At 44.0% G+C, this 17,472-nt stretch overlaps 2 protein-coding genes across 19 annotated transcripts in view; one reads left to right on the top strand and one right to left on the bottom strand.

Annotated features, from left to right (window-relative positions):
* NAA38 (N-alpha-acetyltransferase 38, NatC auxiliary subunit) overlaps positions 1 to 9,724 on the bottom strand; it is a 22,459-nt gene extending 12,735 nt beyond the window's left edge. The window contains exons 1-2 of the mRNA XM_036223282.1: positions 9,584 to 9,724; positions 7,675 to 7,768 (exon numbers count right to left, since the gene is read on the bottom strand). The gene's annotated coding sequence lies outside the window, so the exon portion shown is untranslated. The remainder of the gene's footprint in view (positions 1 to 7,674; positions 7,769 to 9,583) is intronic.
* CHD3 (chromodomain helicase DNA binding protein 3) overlaps positions 9,189 to 17,472 on the top strand; it is a 25,183-nt gene continuing 16,899 nt past the window's right edge. For 10 of the 18 annotated variants that reach the window (XM_036223246.1, XM_036223252.1, XM_036223256.1 and 7 more), the window contains exons 1-8: positions 9,189 to 9,504; positions 12,909 to 13,040; positions 13,998 to 14,110; positions 14,611 to 14,781; positions 15,034 to 15,158; positions 16,403 to 16,686; positions 16,911 to 17,041; positions 17,203 to 17,353. In XM_036223246.1, the coding sequence (XP_036079139.1) occupies positions 9,222 to 9,504; positions 12,909 to 13,040; positions 13,998 to 14,110; positions 14,611 to 14,781; positions 15,034 to 15,158; positions 16,403 to 16,686; positions 16,911 to 17,041; positions 17,203 to 17,353 (1,390 nt within the window). In that variant the 5' untranslated portion in view covers positions 9,189 to 9,221. Of the gene's footprint in view, positions 9,505 to 12,908; positions 13,041 to 13,094; positions 13,419 to 13,997; positions 14,111 to 14,610; positions 14,782 to 15,033; positions 15,159 to 16,402; positions 16,687 to 16,910; positions 17,042 to 17,202; positions 17,354 to 17,472 lie in introns of those variants that run through there. The other 8 variants (XM_036223260.1, XM_036223244.1, XM_036223247.1 and 5 more) reach the window with 4 other exon arrangements.

Here is a 17,472-nt window from a genome sequence, read left to right as displayed (position 1 = left end):
CATGGTTGCAATTATACTATATATATGATTTTATATTGTTTTATGCAATTAACATTAGATCATAAGCATTTGCTCATGTCATTTTGTCAATGTGACAAAAGGTCAATCATTAGTAAATCTAGGTAAAGAGTTTATATACAGGTGTTCATTGTACTCCTTCAACTTTTCAGTAGGTTGGACATTTTTTTAAGTTACATGTGGGAAGGGAATCTCAAAGAAAAAGGGAATGATAACACAAAATTCAGGATACTGATTGGGTGGGGCCAGAAAGGGATGTGGAACATAGAAGATCATCTGAGGCTTTAAAGATCTTACTACTGTTTTATTAAACCAGATGATAGATATATATGTTCATTTTAATATTCTTTGTGGTTGGTATACGTTATATAGTCTATTGAACCTATGAAATAGTTCTCAATAGATAAAATTAAAAACCTCCATAAGCAACATTTTAATGGCTTCTCATCTTTATTGCTATGCAACTTCCTTCCCAAACTAGCTGTCAAATACAATACTTTTTTAAATTTATGGTCTTTTTTTTAAAAAAATTGAGATATAATTCATACACTATAAAATTCACCACTTTAAAGTGTACAATTCAGGAGTTTTTAGTATATTTACAAGGTTGTGCAGCTATCACCAATACTTAATTCCAGAACATTTTCATCAACAAAAAAAGAAATCCCATACTGGTTAGCAGTCATTCTCCATTCCTTTCTTCCCCCAACCCCTGACAACCACTGGCCTATTTTTCTATCTCTATGAATTTATCTATTCTGGACCTTTCAGATAAATAGAATCATACAATATGTGGCCTTTTGTCTAGTTTCTTTCGCTCAGCATAATTTCAAGGTTCATCCACACTATAGTGTATATCAATACTTCATTCCTTTTATAGCTGAATAATATTCCATTGTATAGACATATTCTATTTTTGTTTATCCATTCCTCAGTTGATGGATATCTGGGTTGCTTCCACTTTTGGGTTATTATGAATAATGCTCCTATGAAGATTCATATACATGTTTTTTGTGTGGACATATTTTAATTCTCTTGGGTATATATACCTAGGACTGAAATTACTGGGTCACATGGTAACTCTGTATTTAACTTTTTTAGGAACTGTCAGTTGGGTACTCTTCTTGATCTCCATAGAGCATCTAGCATCAATGATCATACCTTCATTCTGGAACTGTTTTCTTGCTTTACCACAATGACACTATCTGGTGTACCTACCACTTAACAATTTCTATTTTTTTCCTTTGGCTTTTCTTCTCTCTCCTCCATTCTTCAAGGTTCCTCCAAGGTCCTGGCCTCAACTCTTCACTTGATATATTAACAAATCTTCTCCTTTAGAGAGGTACCAACACCTACTATAACTTTCTTTCATGAATTTACCACTGGAGTTAGATGAGGTCCACATACCACCTGCTAAATACTTTCCTATTCAAACTAGACTGCTATTCTTCCTCTATGCTGTATAAATCTTAGTTATCTTTTGGGGCCTGCTTCAAATACAACTACATATGTAAGTTCTTCACTGGTCCCCTTTACCCTTGCCCCCCAAGAACGCTCTTCTCTGAACACTCAGATTTTATAGTCCATAATAATCATCACTACCACATATTGTTAAATAACTTATTTTGTGTATTTTTGTCTGATCTCAAATAAAAAAAAAAAAAAGTCTCTCCTCCCTCCATCTATCTAATACCTTGGTCACTAAAAAATTTTCAAGTTGCTTTCAAATATGCACAGTGAAAAAATAAGTTTCTTTTCCCAGTGGTAACTACTACATACAGTGTCTTGTGTTTTCTTCCAGAAATATTTTAAGGATATTCATATGTATATATGTATATTTATCAATGGTTCCCTGTTACATAACATATGCCTTTCCTTCCTTCTCGTCATATTTTAATTACTTTTTAAACTAGAACCCCACTAATGTTTCCAAAAGTCTAACTATATTAATCCATTGATTATATCTTGCTTGCATATTTTTCTCTTCAAAGAACTAGATTAGTGAGGAATGATTTCTTTAGAGAACTCATACTACATTTTATCCCATTTAGCTTCAATTTGTTAATGTGATCATGAGGCTACTTAAATTCGTTTATACAAATAGTAAATGAATACTTTCTTATTGTAAAAATTCAGAATTATTAATAAAGCTAAATATTTCCTTTGATTATTCTTTCCTAAAAGTAACCACTATTACCAATTTCATATATGTATGTCCAGAAGTTTTAAAGGCATTTATATAAGTATAAATGTATCTGTACATTGTTTTTTACTCCTTTGAACACAAATATTATAATGTATATACTACTTTGCAGCTTGTTTTCTGTTCAACATCATAGTAAAGAATCTGACTATGTAGATGTAACCCATTTTTCTTAATTGCTATGTAGTTTACTTAGCTATTCCTTACTGTTGGAGATTTAGGGTGTTCCCAAGTTCTTGCTATTACAATGTTGTAACAAACATCTTTGTATATGTCACCTTATGCATAAATATGATGAGTGTTCCTCCAGGGTAGATGGTAAGAAGTGTCCCTCTGTGTCATAAAACATGTAAGTTTAAAAGTGTTGTAGATACAATTAAATTGACCATTGCCAGTTATGTAGTATAGTTGTTATAGGTACATATGTAACCATCAATTTCACATATTAGTACCTTTAATAGAACTCTTGGAGTCCCATTGACTTAGAAGTCACTTAGTATATAGTAGAAAGATAAATTAAGTTCAAGTCCTGGTTCTGTCCCTGACAACTAACTTGATCTTAGGCAATACTTTTAACATCTGGGCCTGTTTCTGTACCTATAAAATTAGATTATAATGATATTTCCTAAAATATGGTAGCTATACCATTGGTAGCATGCAAGATGCTTTTATTTTTTAAAAATTTTTATTCGGACAATTATATGTATTTTAAAATAAATTGTGAAAAATAGTTACCCTATCAAATTAAGGATTTATGAATATTATTTTAATATTACAGAATTTACTCTTTAAAAGACATTCATCTAAAGTAAATTGACTTAAATAAAAAGTATGCATTTATTAGTATAGTTGATATGTAAATATTATGAATCATGCATATGATATATGAAGGACTAAAGCCTCTTTCTTCATGAAATCAGGAAGAGGTTAGATTAAAGTAGTAGGTTCTAGAGTTTTAGATTTCAATGATCAGTAAAACATAAAAAAAAAAGTTAGTGATCAACATGGAGTTTCTGACTTTTATTATGCTAAGAACATTAAGAACAACAAAACCCAAATCTACGTACCTATCACCATTTTTTAATAAAAATATATTAAAAATATCTTGTAACTATAAAAGAAGTATATGTATGTCCTGTTCAAATTGTACAGAAGTATAAAAAGTCATTTTCTCTCTTTCTTCCTCTATAAAATCTATCATGGGCATCCTTCCATATAGATCTACTGCATTTTTAGAAAGGACATTTTAAAAATACATTGCTATAATATACAAGCATGCATATATGTTATATATAGTAAATATTTACTTCTTATAAAAATATATAGAATATATAATATCAGAACAAAGGACAGACCTTACCGGGAAAGGATAGGTGGCAACCTTACTTAGCCATTTTGGAAACCACAGGCTTAATGACCTTCCATCTCTAGAATTCCAAGATATCCTTTGCATTTACATGCTTTTCATTATTATCACTAATCTATGTATTTCAAAAGACGAGAAATGCCTTTAACACCTCCTTGGGAAAAAAATCACAGATTTTAAAGTGCTTTTTTAGTTCTGCAATCTGCTTTGTTGCATGAGTTCATGTTTGTGCTCAGTTATTCATTTTCATTGGTTCTCTACATCAGGGTCCACAGACTTCAGGGTATTCATGATACCATGAAAACATATGTGGCATATGTGGCATTTTATATATTTATTGTTTTTCTGAGGGAAGGGTTTATAACTTTCTATGATCCAAAAATGTTAGAAACTATTGGTTTGAATAAGTTTCTTGCTTTTGCTTTAAATAAATAATCTTATTATTGGCTTGGGAATCTCTTACAATGTTATTCTTTTCTCAGGGGAGGGGTGGTCAATCTAATATTTAGTTTGCATTTGACAGCTGCATGCTTGAGTTCCTAGTTATCTCCTTAATGGTTTTCTCATTAAAAACAAAAAACATTCTCTTCTAATTAGTCGTATGGTATTTTAATTATTTTATTTTAGTTTTTGAAGTATAGGAAGATAGCAAAAGACAGAGTGGTGCTCACTTTGAAAATGACAGGCAGAGAGACAAGCAGCTAAAGACAGCAAGACATAAAGGCACAGATAAAAGGCCTAGGAACAGACAGAATAGACAGGTAAAAGAAATATAGAGGAACCTGGAAATACAGAATGAGAGACATAAGAACTGAGCAGACAGAGAAGGATGGCAGAAAAACGGACAGGCTGCAAGGAGAGAAAGGAGAATGAGTGACAGAGAGGTAGGCAAGATCACCAAGAGGGACACAAACAGACAAACAGAAAGCAGTAGAGAGAAGGAAGGCAGACAGAGTAAAGAAGAAAACAATAAGGAAAGAAAGACAAATAAGTGATAATAATGTTTTATACTACCTAGTGCTTTATAATTTATAAAGTGCTATTACATATATATTGCAAGCAGAGAAGAAGAATCCAGCAGACAGATGGGGTGATGGAGGGATACAGGCCAATCAGACAGAAGACAGGGAAGGTGGCCAATCAGAAAGAGAGGCTAGAATGGAGCTCAACACAGACAGAGAAAAGACAGCACCAAGAAAAGAGAAGTGAGAGGGAGAGAGGGAAAGACAGGAGAGAGACACAGAGATAGAAGCTAAAACCGTTAAATTCAGAAATACAAGCAGTAAAAAAAAGCAGATATGAAAGAACACTGTGTTTTATCATCATCTTTCTGAAGAGACTGGCAGAGAGGCTGTGTCTTTGTTTCCCCCAATGAGTTATATCACATCACTAAGGTGACATGTGAGAGGAGCCAAAGGAAGGATGAAAAGGAGAGAAAAGTTTTAGTAAAAAACAAAGATTTTTAGACTAGGAGGAAGACAAACTTCTTAGACAAGCCTAAGTCAAAAGCCAAAGGGTGCTGCTAAATCTAATAGAATCTAGATTCATATGCCTTTAAAGAATTCATATAGATGTGGGGAAGGCAGAGGAGCCCTCTATCTACTCTGTGTGCTTGTAGGCTCAGCTTATAAATTATCTGTACTTATTAAATTGTACCTATAATTTGTATAATATTTTTCAGTACTACCAGTACTTTCATGTCTTTTCTTAATACATACATATTTCAGCGATGAAGAGACCAGCAGAGGTATGCTGTCGTCAAGATAACTTATTAGGAGATTAGGAGAGAGCAAGCCCGTCCTAAGTGCTCCTCAGGACTTAAGTGAAAGCATGCAACTAGCAAACAGTCAATCAAAAAGATAAGTGCCATAAAGCAGAGTCAAAAAGAGGCAAGAGAAGGCACACCCAGCAAAGTAGAAAGGAGTACTTACATACTAACAGAGGAAAAAGCATCTAGCAAAACTGGGAGAGAAGCAGGAAGGAGCGCAGCAAAAAGCAAGTAGAAATATATGTGTAAGCTCTTCTCTGGAACAATATCAAGAAACTTGAAGTAGTGACCGGCTCTAAGGAGAGGAATTAGGAGCTAGGGGAGAGAGATGGGAAGGGAGGCTTACTCTTTCCCATGACACTTTTAGTACTTTAAACATTTTGTACCATGTGTATATACTATCTATTTAAAAGTTAATTGAAAAAAGAAAGCAAGCAGAGATGCAGACAGCAAGCGCTAGCCAGGCAGAGAAACAGCAAAAAGGCAGGAAGACAGGGAAAGACTGGGAAAATGGCAAAAAGACTGAGGCAGGAAGACTGTCTGAGGAACCAAAAAGACAGAAAAAGAGACAAGGTAAGCAGAGAGAGCAGGCAAGGTAGGGAATATGGCAAGAAGGCAGATAAGACTTTGGGACAAGTGGTTCACTGAGAGCCTTTCAACGTTGATGAAGATAATGGGATAGAAGAAGCCAAGGGAGAAAAAGCTGATAAGCAGACAGACTAAAAAGATACAAGCATTAAACAGTGGGTACCAGCAAGTAAGTAGGGCAGACAGGCAAGAAGATGGATATAAAGGGAGACAAGGAAAAATCATGAATTTAACACACATAAATAAGAAGAGGAACAAGTACAAGGGTAAGACAAACCAATACAGAGAACCATGACAGAGCCTGCAAGGTAGAAAAGCCAAGGCTGAAAAAGTGATAGAGACAGGCAGGCGGGGAGACAGATGGCTAGAGAGAGAGTGGTGGGCAAACAGCCAGAGAAGCAGACAGACAACCAGAGAGAGAGAAAGGCTGCCAGCCAGTCAGGGAGGAGCAGACCAGCAGGCAGGCAGGCAGACAGACACCATAACAGGAGTAAACAGGTAGAGAGACAGGCAGAAACAAGGATAGAAGAAAAATCAAAAAGTCAGTAGGGAGAGAAGATAACAAGAGATGTGGTCAGGCATAGGGGGAGATGGACAAGAGGAAGAATCAGGCAAATTAACAGATCAATATGCAAAGCACACACTCGAGAATGATGAATGCACAGAGCCACCTTTAGTCACCCACACCTGCAGCTCGTGGCACATGTGGCAGGCAGGCAGAGGCGCTCGGCAAAGAGGGAGAGGGAACAGAGGCAGAGAGACTTCGGCGCATATGATGTGCAGGGCTGCCCACATACACGTGGGGACACTCTTCCCAAACACACAGAGAGAAGCCAGAAAGAGAGGGAGTCAGGCACACATGAGAAAAAGGCACATGCAGTCAGAGCCCGGAAGACAGAAGTAAACAGAAAGAAGACAGAGATGGATAGTCACTTAGAGGCAACAGAACCTGAGAGTCAAAAGGAAGGGAAAGACAGTCTCAGTGAAAAATATACACATACAGAGAAGCCCATACACAGAAAAAGGGAGCTACCCAGATAGGCCAGAAGAGAGAATAAGAAAGAGGACAAAACAAAATCAAATGGAGGAGGGATAAGAGTTAAGACTCATACAGGAATGAGATGAGAGTAGAGGCAAGAGAATTCCAAAGTTCAGGTTAAGAAAAAGATGGAAATCAATGCTCAATAAAGTACACAAGTGTGTCTCTGTGTGTGTGTGTGTGTGTGTGTGTGTGTGTGTGTGGAGTAGCACGTCAATAAAGAGCATTTTAGCCTCATAAGCAAAAATGTGCACTGTTCCTTGTTACTAATACTTTCTGGTTACTGCTTACCAACTCTTCCCTCTTTAGGTGCTCCTGAACACTTCAAGGGTTGCTGGGTGGCTGGCAGCTATACTTAAGAGGCAAGGAAACAGCCCATGAGAGAAATGATTACTCAGGCTTGGGATAGGAAGCAAGGGAAGGAGTAAAGTGAGATCAAAAGAATGAGAGGAAACTAGAGTAAAAAAAGGGTGACAAGAACAAGCTATTCACCTTTCTTCCTTTGCTGGCTTTGCTCAACTAGCAAATTTTATTTTACAACTTCTCTGATCAAGTCTCTGGATGAGAAAGCTACTTTTGGACTCCTTTTCAGTCTTCCATCTGATTTCTGGTACGACTTTTAAGGTAAACACTGGAGTAAAGTTAGAAATCATGGTTCAAAATCAGATGAAAATGTGAGTGTAACCCCCTACCTCTAGCTTTCTTATTCCCAGTCACTTTTCTTTCATGGTTCCACAGTTTCTTCTACTTTATCAGTGTTGGAGATCATGGAGAAAGGGAATTATACTGAAATAGGAGAAAAGAGAAAATCGTTTCACAATCTTTAGATTTGACTCTGCTTTATTCGAAAAATGTGTTCTAATTACCCCTAAATTAATTTCCCAAGTCAAATGAATTTTATATTCAAGCAATTGGGGAGTGTAAGGTAAAGAAATTAAAAGAGTGAAGATATAAACGTACAATTAAAAATTGAAAAACTGAAAAGGCTGGGCAAAGGGGAGAATCAAACATGGACTCCTTTGGATAAAACTCAATCATCGTATCTATTCATATCTCTCCCCCAAAAGTCACTAGGATTTCTATCACTTTTTTAAAGAAAAAAGAAAAAAAAATCCTTTATCACCTCTCACTTAAAAGATACGTACACAATTAAATGCGTTTTGACTTCAATGAGATATGCAGAAACAGTTATATATCAACATATATTTCATCTTTTTCCTTTTCAATGCCTGAAGGGGAAAAAAACCTTCACATCAAACCACTCCCTTCTGAAGTATTCAGAAAAAAAAAAAAAAGCTTTTCTTTAAGAGAAGGGAGGTGGGGAGGAAGAGACTAGTAAAGAAAAGAAAAAAAATTAAATCTAGTTGGACTAGTATCTAACTAGTTAACCTTTAACAATTTATGCTGATGTCAGACTGAGCATGAGTACTGATTAATGCCCCCCCCAAATATTTTTTATAAGGGGGGAGTTAGTCACAGCAGCCATTTTTGTTTTATGCAGAAATCCTTCATGCCCCCCCCACGCGTGCACATACACACACACACACACACACACACACTCAGTACACAAGGAAAATATCTCTATTAATCTGTGCACTAATCAGTTATAAAAAAAGGGAGAAATTTGTGGGTTTCTGGGTAGAGGCTTGGAGATGGGGGTGTAACAGGGAGGAGAATGGGGGGTGAAAAATGAAATATTAAGCCAGCCATTTTGTTTTAAAAGGGGATTTTTTCCCCCCTCTCCCTTTCTTCATGGAGGGGGTGGCCGTGCTGGAGGGGGGGTTGTTTTAAAAATAATTTCAAGGCGGCCATCTTAGTGCCTCAGCTCTGAGAAATATTTCTGAGCGCCCCCCTCAGAATTTAAATATATTTAAAGCAAAGGAGAGGGGGGTAGAGAGAAGTCGAAAACTTTTATATATACATATATATATATATTTTAATCCCCCTTCCTTGTTCTCTTGGGAGGAAGGAAGGGGAAGTCTCTCAATTTTTTCCAAGAAAAATTTTGGGGGTGGTTTGGCCCCCCCCTCTTCAGACGGCGGCCCAGAGGGTGGGGGTTTTGGAGGGGGGTGGCCCGGGGGTTTTGGGGGCTGGGGGAGGCGGTGAGGAGGAGGACGCCGCCGCCGAGGAGGAGGAGGAGGAGGAGGAGGAGGAGGAGGAGGAGGAGGTGGTGGTGGTAGCGGTGGGGGAGGCGGGCGGGCGGTGGGTGGGGGGGTGGTGGGGGGGCCAGAGCCACAGGATGGCTTCCCCTCTGAGGGACGAGGAGGAGGAGGAGGAGGAGATGGTGGTGTCGGAGGAGGAAGAAGAGGAGGAAGAAGAGGGAGACGAGGAGGAGGAGGAGGTAGAGGCGGCCGACGAGGACTATGAGGAGGACGACGACGAGGGAGTACTCGGGCGCGGGCCGGGCCACGATCGGGGCCGCGACCGCCACAGCCCCCCCGGCTGCCACCTCTTCCCGCCGCCGCCGCCGCCGCCACTGCCCCCACCGCCGCCGCCGCTGCCGCCGCCGCCCCCGCCGCCAGGTAAGCGGCCGCCCGATTCCCCCCCCAGCCCGGGTGGGAGCCGCGGGCGCGTGAGGTCGGGCGGGGGCAAGGCACCCACCGCGCGGCCGAGCCGAGGCGAATCCAGGGCACGGGGCGCCGTTTCGGGCCCGTCGCCCCACGGCGATCCGAGCGGTCCGGGCGGGCGGCTGCGGCGGCGGTGGGGCCAGGCCTCCTCCCCTTCCCCGCCGCACCCCTCCCCCGCCGCCGCCGCCGCCGCCGCCGCCGCCGGCGCGGGCGCCGCGGCCCCGGCTAGAGAGCGCTGGGCGCGAGCTGCGCGCGCGGACCGGGCCACTCGGTCGCGGCTTTCGGGGGAGGAGGAGGAGGAGATTTTTTTTTTACCCTCGGCGGGGAGGGGATAGGCAGGAAACGGCCAAGGCGAAGCCAGGGCCCCCTCCCTGGCCGAGCGAGGGACCGCGGAGACCCTGGCGGCCGGACGGCGGCGTGGGGGAGGGGCGTGTGGGGGAGGGGCGGCCGCTGGGGCGCCCCTTGGGCTCCGGCCCCAGTGGGGTTGGAGTGAGGTAAAGTAGGGGTTCCGCGTGTGAAGGCGATCGTGGCCCTAACCCGCTCTCAGAAGTCGGGAAGGCAGGGAGGGCGGTGTCCATCGGATCCCCCCACTGCGGGGTCTTCGGTGCCCGCCAATTTAGGGGCGTTTGGTGGCATGTGGGGGAGGGATCGTGTGAATGTTTGTGAGCGGCTGATGACTAGGGGCAGGTGGTGGCCACACTCCACGCAGACCACTTCCTGGAATCGGACTTGTTCCTACTCCCGCTTCCCATAGCGTCTTCATAGGGAGAGCGGGCACTTAGGATTGGGGAGCGGGAAGCGAGGGTCTGGGAAACCAGATGCCCCTAACTCCACCCCATTCATCTCTCCTTTGCTCTGAGTTCTTTTGTGTCAAGTGCACCCTCCCCCTCCCCCCATGACCCCGTCAATCTGGGGTGGCGGTGTTGCCCAGCTGTGACTCTCACGTGGCTGCCATTCACTGTCACTCACTCTCGCTGAAACCACCCACACCCTGACCACGTTGGGGAGCGTGAACTGCCCACCCAACTGTTCTGCCGCTTGACTATCGCTCAGCATCCTTTCACCCTGGGATGACAAGTCACGGGCACTCTGGGCAGCTCCTCCAGTGGTAGAAGGGGACAGAACGCTGCTTTGCACCAGGAGCCCAGCAAAAGCCTCACTTAGACCATCCCATGGTTATTTCTAGTCTTCTTTAGGATAGGTGAGCATCTTCAGGGTGTTCACACCCCGTGCTTGGGTAATGAAAGGGGACATCCACATCACCAGCTCCATGGGTACCATGCAGCACAAATGCACCAAGCTTAAAAATGATTAAAATGTTTGTAAAACAGTCATATTGATCTTTGTGCCTTATGTGGCAAATATCCTTTATTATGGTGTGCTTGCTTAGGACAAGAGAATGTGTGTCTGATGGAAACAGGATAAAGTCTCCACCACCACCACCAGAAAAAGGGAAAAGTTTTTAAAAAGTTATCACAGAGAACCCACTGATTTGTACGAAGGAAAAGGAATAAAGAATTGTTGGGGGTGGTGGCTTGTGTGCGGGCAGGGGCGGGGGTAAGGAGCTAAAAAGAGGGAAAGGATGTCAAGGTATGTCCTTTTAGGGGATTGGCAAGTGTCACCTGTTTGTAGTCTGAACTTGGAATGCAATATTTGTTGTTTTTCATCCCAGATTTGGGTATGTGAGAGAGGAGCATGAAAGAATCTGAGGTCGAGCTGGGTCTTTGTGTCAGTACTCCCTCCCCTTTCCCTTTTTGTTTTCTGAATAGACAAGAAATAACATCAAATGTTTTTTAAATTCTTTATTTGAAATGAAAACCCACCTTCTCTGTCTCCCAGGGCAGTTTTATTTCCCTTTCAGCCCTCCAAGTCAAATGAGTGACCCAGATACACCCCCTCAGATGACTGAGGTAAAACTTTGGGAAAATATTTTTAGCCTCCGCATTATTTCTGTCTCCCTAAGTGTGGGCAAAATAACTCTCTTCTAAGGAAATTTGCTTGGGCCGCCCACCCTCATCCTTTAGAGTATGAATATGTGTGTTTTAGAGCTTTCTATTGTTTTTCATTCTGACTGCTTTGCTTCTCACCATTTTGTTTTACATGCTTACCGAAGACCAATTTTATCCCTTCCCCCCTCTCCAGTCTCCTTACATTGTTAAACGTTTAAAATAATAGCACTCGTGTTGATGGGGGAAGGGAGCAGGAAACCCAAAACTCATTTCTGCTCCCTCCCCCTTCTGGCAAGTCTAGAGAAATAATATAACATAATATATAGATGTGATTCCTTGGGGTGGGGGTGGGGAATGATTGTGGGTGGTGCGGAAAATTCTGGTAGTTTCTGTGCAAAAGGTCTGAAGATACAAACCCACCCCCTGCATGTAATACGCATGTGCAGTAGACCTATTATGGTGGTTCGTCGTGGGGGAGGAGGGGAATTTGAGAAAAAATAAATATATGTGTGAGAGATTGATGGTGAGATTAGAAGAGAAGGGGCGGGCGGGAGGCGAGGCTTGCTGCAAGACTCCTCCTGCTTCCTTTGGCTGCCAAGCTCCGCCCTCCGCGCCTTGCCCAGCCTCCTCCTTCGCGGTCTTCCCGAGATCTGAGCCGGGGATGTGGGAGAGTCTGGGCTCCAGGCCAGCATTGAGTGGCTGGTGAGACAGAGGTTGGGACTTGGATTTGCTTTATTGCCCTCCCTTTCCTTTCCTCGCCAATCTACTTAGTCTCTACCCGCCACTGCCTTCCCAAGTTCGGAAACCTCCTGCTGGGTGGGTATTGGAGTTAACTGGCTGTGAGGTCCCAGTGCTTGTGCTCCACCCCCAGCTGGTGGTGACAGAGGCTGTTTCCTTGATCCTTAGCCAGTTCGCCTGCCCTTGCCACTGCCCTGACAGCTCCGTTTCCATGTTCATATTAACCGAATCCCTAGGGTTAGGGAGAGCTGGCTGCTGACTTCCTATTTCCTATTACAGTCCTCAGTCTGTTTTCACACTCAGGGCTTTCTGCAGGCACCCCCTGCCCCCTGCCCCGCATCCTAGAGTGTCTTCCTGCAAGAGAGGACACAAGATGCTGGAGTTATGAGAAGTAGCATTGAAGAAAGGAGGTGCTGGCATTCTGAGGCAATGGAAACTGAGGCCTCCGGTCTTAATTTTCCCTTGGCTGTTGTGGGAGGAAGGATTGTGTGTCCTCGGGCAAGGGGCTGGGCCAAGCCTCAGCTTTCCCTCCTGCACAGCTGCCTCTGCCAGAGCAAGACAGGTCTGGCTGGTTAGTCTACTGTTTGCTGTGGGAGGGAGGCCCACCAGGGCTCCAAATCTGTGTGGCATCAGTGTCTTCGTCTATGTGGAGTAACTCTTCTGTCTCCACAGACTGTCAGGGGTCATGGAGACACAAGGGAAGAACCCTCATGGGGCTGGGGGACATGAGGAAAGAACCAGGCCTGACGTCTCTGACAGAGACATCTGGGGAGAAAGTTAGGGACCTAGCTCTGCTGAAAGCAGGTACAGACTGTCCTCGATTTGTGCTCTTGAGTGTGTGTGTATGCTTGTGCATTTAAGAATACATAGGCAGGGTATCCCATACTGTATATATGAATGGGTCAGGATGTCTGGAACTAAATTTAGAGACAAAAGAAAAGACCAAGGGACAAAGGGTAGGGCCTCTTAGTTCTCAAAGGGAGCAGGGATATGGAAATAGATTTGAAGGCAGATTCCAGGCTACTTAGGAGGAAGAATATTTATATAATGGTAGAGACTTTCTCCTATAGAGTTAGGGTATGACGAAGGAGCCAGGCACTGTGAGCTTGTGGGCTAGAAGTGAAAATGACCAGCTGAGGATTTCTTTTCCTACAGGGCTGTGTTGGGGTGACAGGAGGCTGGGCGATTATCTATGGAAATATAAATAGAGGCCTCCCTCTTTGAAAAAAGGATGTCAGGGCCCCAGGGTGTTAGAGTGAGAACCCAGGTGTCCACCTTTGGCTCCCCCTTCTCAGCATCTGGCTTAGGGAGCTGCCAGCTTGTGTCTCCCCACTCCAAGTGCTGGGGTCAAGCCAGGCCAGCAGCTGGGCATGGCTTCCCCAGTTCCTGGGCAGGATGCCAGCTGGCCAAGTGAGGGGAAAGGCAGGAGCAACCCTGGCGGCAACTGAAAGGACCTGCCACAGTCAGAGCCCATGGCCTAGAGCCTGGTCTCTTGTTAGTAGGAGGGGAGAGAAGGGAGTGGTTTGGCTGCTCTTCCCTTCTGACCCCTGACCTCCCATTCAGAACCAGAGCATCCCAGGATACTTGAAGGACTCTCTGTTTTTATCCAGTGAAGGGAGGCAAGGTTTAGAGGAGTTAATGCTGGAGTTCCTAGAGAGTGGGAAGTAGAAACCCAGGAAGTGAGGAAGGGTAAGGTAGGGGGGGCTGCAGAGACTGGGAACCTAGAGAAGCTTAGGTTTTCTGGTGCTCTCTGCTCCAAAGATAAGGATGACATTCGGCTGCTGCCTTCAGCATTGGGTGTGAAGAAGAGAAAACGAGGACCTAAGAAGCAGAAGGAGAACAAGCCAGGAAAACCCCGAAAACGCAAGAAGCTTGTAAGTGTTAAGGACTCCTGTCTCTACAATAAGGCTCAGGAGACCCATTTCCACAGACTTACATTTTCTGTGGTCCTGATAACAGGGGCGGAGGTTGGGGAGATGGGAGTGAAGTTAGGGAGACCTGACTTCTACCCCCTCTTGCTGGCCTGTATCTCATGGATCTGGGACCCTAACTTTACTCACTACAACCTAGTGAAGAGCCCAGTTTTTGGATATGACTTGGCTTAGCAGCAGAGAGAAGCAGTTGAAAGCACAGGCTCTGGAAGTAGACTGCATGAATTCAGAGCCGAGCAGTCCTCTCTTATCTTGGGCAATTGATGAGTTCCCTATGCTTCAGTTTTCTCATCTGCAAAAAAAAAAAAAGGGTTAAAATAGGTTAGTTACTATTTCATGGGATTATTGTGAAGATTAAAAGAGATAATACGTGTTATGTGCTTAGAATAATTCCTGGCACATGGTAGGGCTGAAGAAATGTTATTTTTATTTCTCTCCCTTAGGATAGTGAGGAGGAATTTGGCTCTGAGCGAGATGAGTACCGGGAGAAGTCAGAGAGCGGAGGCAGTGAATATGGAACTGGACCAGGTCGGAAACGGAGACGGAAGCACCGAGAAAAAAAGGAGAAGAAGACAAAGAGGCGGAAAAAAGGGGAGGGAGATGGGGGACAAAAGGTGAGTAGAATTAGGGAATAAGGGGGAAAAATCAGTATGAAAGACAGGCATGAGGAGGGAGAGCCCTGGCAGGGTGGGGGTTGGGGTGCTAAGTAGAGAGGCTGTAATGGGTGAGGGGTGGGGATTGGGCTGGAGAATGGAGCATGAGGCAGAAAGCACAAGGAAGTTCATGGATAGGTAGAGGAGCCATGAAGGGGGCCCAGGATAGAGGCTAGAGAAGCACCAACCTCACTGAAGCCCAGTCTCTCCCAGCAGGTAGAACAGAAGTCATCAGCAACTCTGCTTCTGACCTGGGGCCTGGAGGACGTGGAGCATGTATTCTCTGAGGAGGATTACCACACACTTACCAACTACAAAGCCTTTAGCCAGTTCATGAGGTGCGGTGGGACTGGAGAGTCCTTGAGCAGACACTTTATTTTTGGGAGGCCCTAGATCCCTCTGGAATCTGATAAAAGCTAAGAAACTGATCTCCAGAGGAATTTACAACACATACACACAAAATTCCTCATATAATTTCAGGGAATTCCTGGACTTCTAAGTACCCAAGGACTCCAGTCAGGAATTCTTCACTGGAAGAGATCATAGTTGTAGTGCTAGGTTAGAAGATAGTAGTGACAGAACATAGTCAGGACTGATGGCCCTTCTTGCTCTAAGAGTTCAAATTTCCCCTGCATAACTTCTCTGACTCATAGAATGTTCTCTGAGAGATAACATCATCATTCCCTAATTTCTTCTGCTCAGTTATCAAGGTCTCTGCCCCTTCCTTAGGCCTGGTAATAATGGAGGATGCATTGCTTACAGCAGGACCTGAGCTTCAGTGGTTTCCAAGTAGAGTAGAGAATAGCAGAGATGCCTTTTGGGGAGCAGGCACTTTACCATAGCAGTGCAATGCTCTGGAGGCAACCTGCTGAAGTTCAGGTCCTGGTATCATCTTGGGCAAGTTACTTCTTTGATCTTTGGTTTCATATCTTTAAAATAGGGGTATCATGTGATGTACCTCATAGGAGTCTTAGGGGGATTCGAATGAATGGAAACGTCAGTACAGTCAGTGCCTGGCTCCTAGAGTGCATTCAGTACCTGGTAGCTGTCATTAGTACTGCTATCTCCCCTACCTCACCGCTAAAGACAGTGGTCTTGCAGTGGTCACCCATGTCCCTGCAAGAGCCTAACACTCCACTGCAGAGCAGAATTGGCATGGCCTATCATACGCCACTTGATGGGACCCTCCATCAGGGCCCGTGGAACTTAGAAAAATGCAGAGAAGCATAGCAACTCATAGTATTACTTTGTGGATGAAATAAAATCTACGTGCAAGTTTTATGAACTGTGAACTAGTATTCAAAAGTAAGGCATTTTTATTGATGTTATTCTTTTTGTTTTATCCTTTTTTATCTTCCATGTGTTTAAATTTTATTTTGCTTTATCTATTTCTTTTTATACTTTTTCGTTTTTTTTTTTCTTTTACTTTTCTTTTACTTTCTATTTATTTTCAAATTGGTAATATTCTTATTAGGACGTATTTTCACCACTCAGGAATCCTAGCTTATACATAGACTTAAATGGCAGTATTCCCAGAACTTCTGTGAAAGGTCTGAGTCTTCTGCTTCTTCTATATTTACAGGCCCCTAATTGCTAAGAAGAATCCTAAGATCCCAATGTCTAAGATGATGACCATCCTCGGGGCCAAGTGGAGAGAGTTCAGCGCCAATAACCCCTTCAAGGGGTCAGCAGCTGCTGTAGCGGCAGCGGCCGCAGCAGCAGCCGCAGCTGTAGCTGAGCAGGTGTCAGCTGCTGTCTCATCAGCCACCCCCATAGCACCTTCTGGAAACCCCACCCTTCCAGCACCCCCTGCTGTTGATATACAGCCCCCACCCATTCGAAGAGCCAAAACCAAAGAGGGCAAAGGTAAGAAACCCGTTTGAGCAACTGTCAACCCATTCTCCAAACCGTGTGTTCTCAAATTAGAGTCTAAAACTCTTGTCTTCTCAGTCTTGGTTGTTGCAGGGGAAATACTTTCCAGGAAGGGGTCTCAGTGACACCATAGCCCCAAGAGAGGAGTCCTGAGGACCTCCATTATTCTAGGAAGTCATGACTTCTGTTTTTCTCTCTCACCACCACCACTCATTCAGGTCCAGGCCATAAGAGGCGGAGTAAGAGCCCCCGAGTGCCTGATGGACGCAAGAAGCTTCGGGGAAAGAAGATGGCACCACTCAAAATCAAGTTAGGGCTGCTAGGTGGAAAGAGGAAGAAGGGAGGCTCGGTGAGTGGCCCCTCCCTGTTTGCTACACATTAGGAAGAGGTAGGTCATGGGCCGGGGTGTCCAGACATGGGGTCTATGAAGGAAGAAGCTAAGGAACCAGAGGCCTGGGGAGGGGAGTAGAATCAAGTTGGCCTTTTTGACAGCCATGGGGCTATGGGCAGTATGTTTTTCAGAGTGACGAGGGCCCCGAACCAGAGGGTGAGGAGTCAGACCTGGACAGTGGCAGTGTCCATAGTGCCTCAGGCCGGCCCGATGGCCCCGTTCGAACCAAGAAACTAAAGAGAGGCCGGCCAGGAAGGAAGAAGAAGAAAGGTAAGTGGTGTTTGCCATGTGTGATACTGTCAGTCTGCTTTCTTCTCATTTCTTTGTTATCTTTCTTATTTTCAATTTTGACTTTATTCAACCCTTCTCTCTCTCTCTCTCCCCCCTTT

This window comes from Rousettus aegyptiacus, unplaced genomic scaffold (genome assembly GCF_014176215.1).
Source record: "Rousettus aegyptiacus isolate mRouAeg1 unplaced genomic scaffold, mRouAeg1.p scaffold_m13_p_6, whole genome shotgun sequence".
Lineage (NCBI taxonomy): Eukaryota > Metazoa > Chordata > Mammalia > Chiroptera > Pteropodidae > Rousettus > Rousettus aegyptiacus.
The sequence above is the reverse complement of the archived record's forward strand: the minus strand, read 5'-3'. Positions and strand labels throughout refer to the sequence as shown.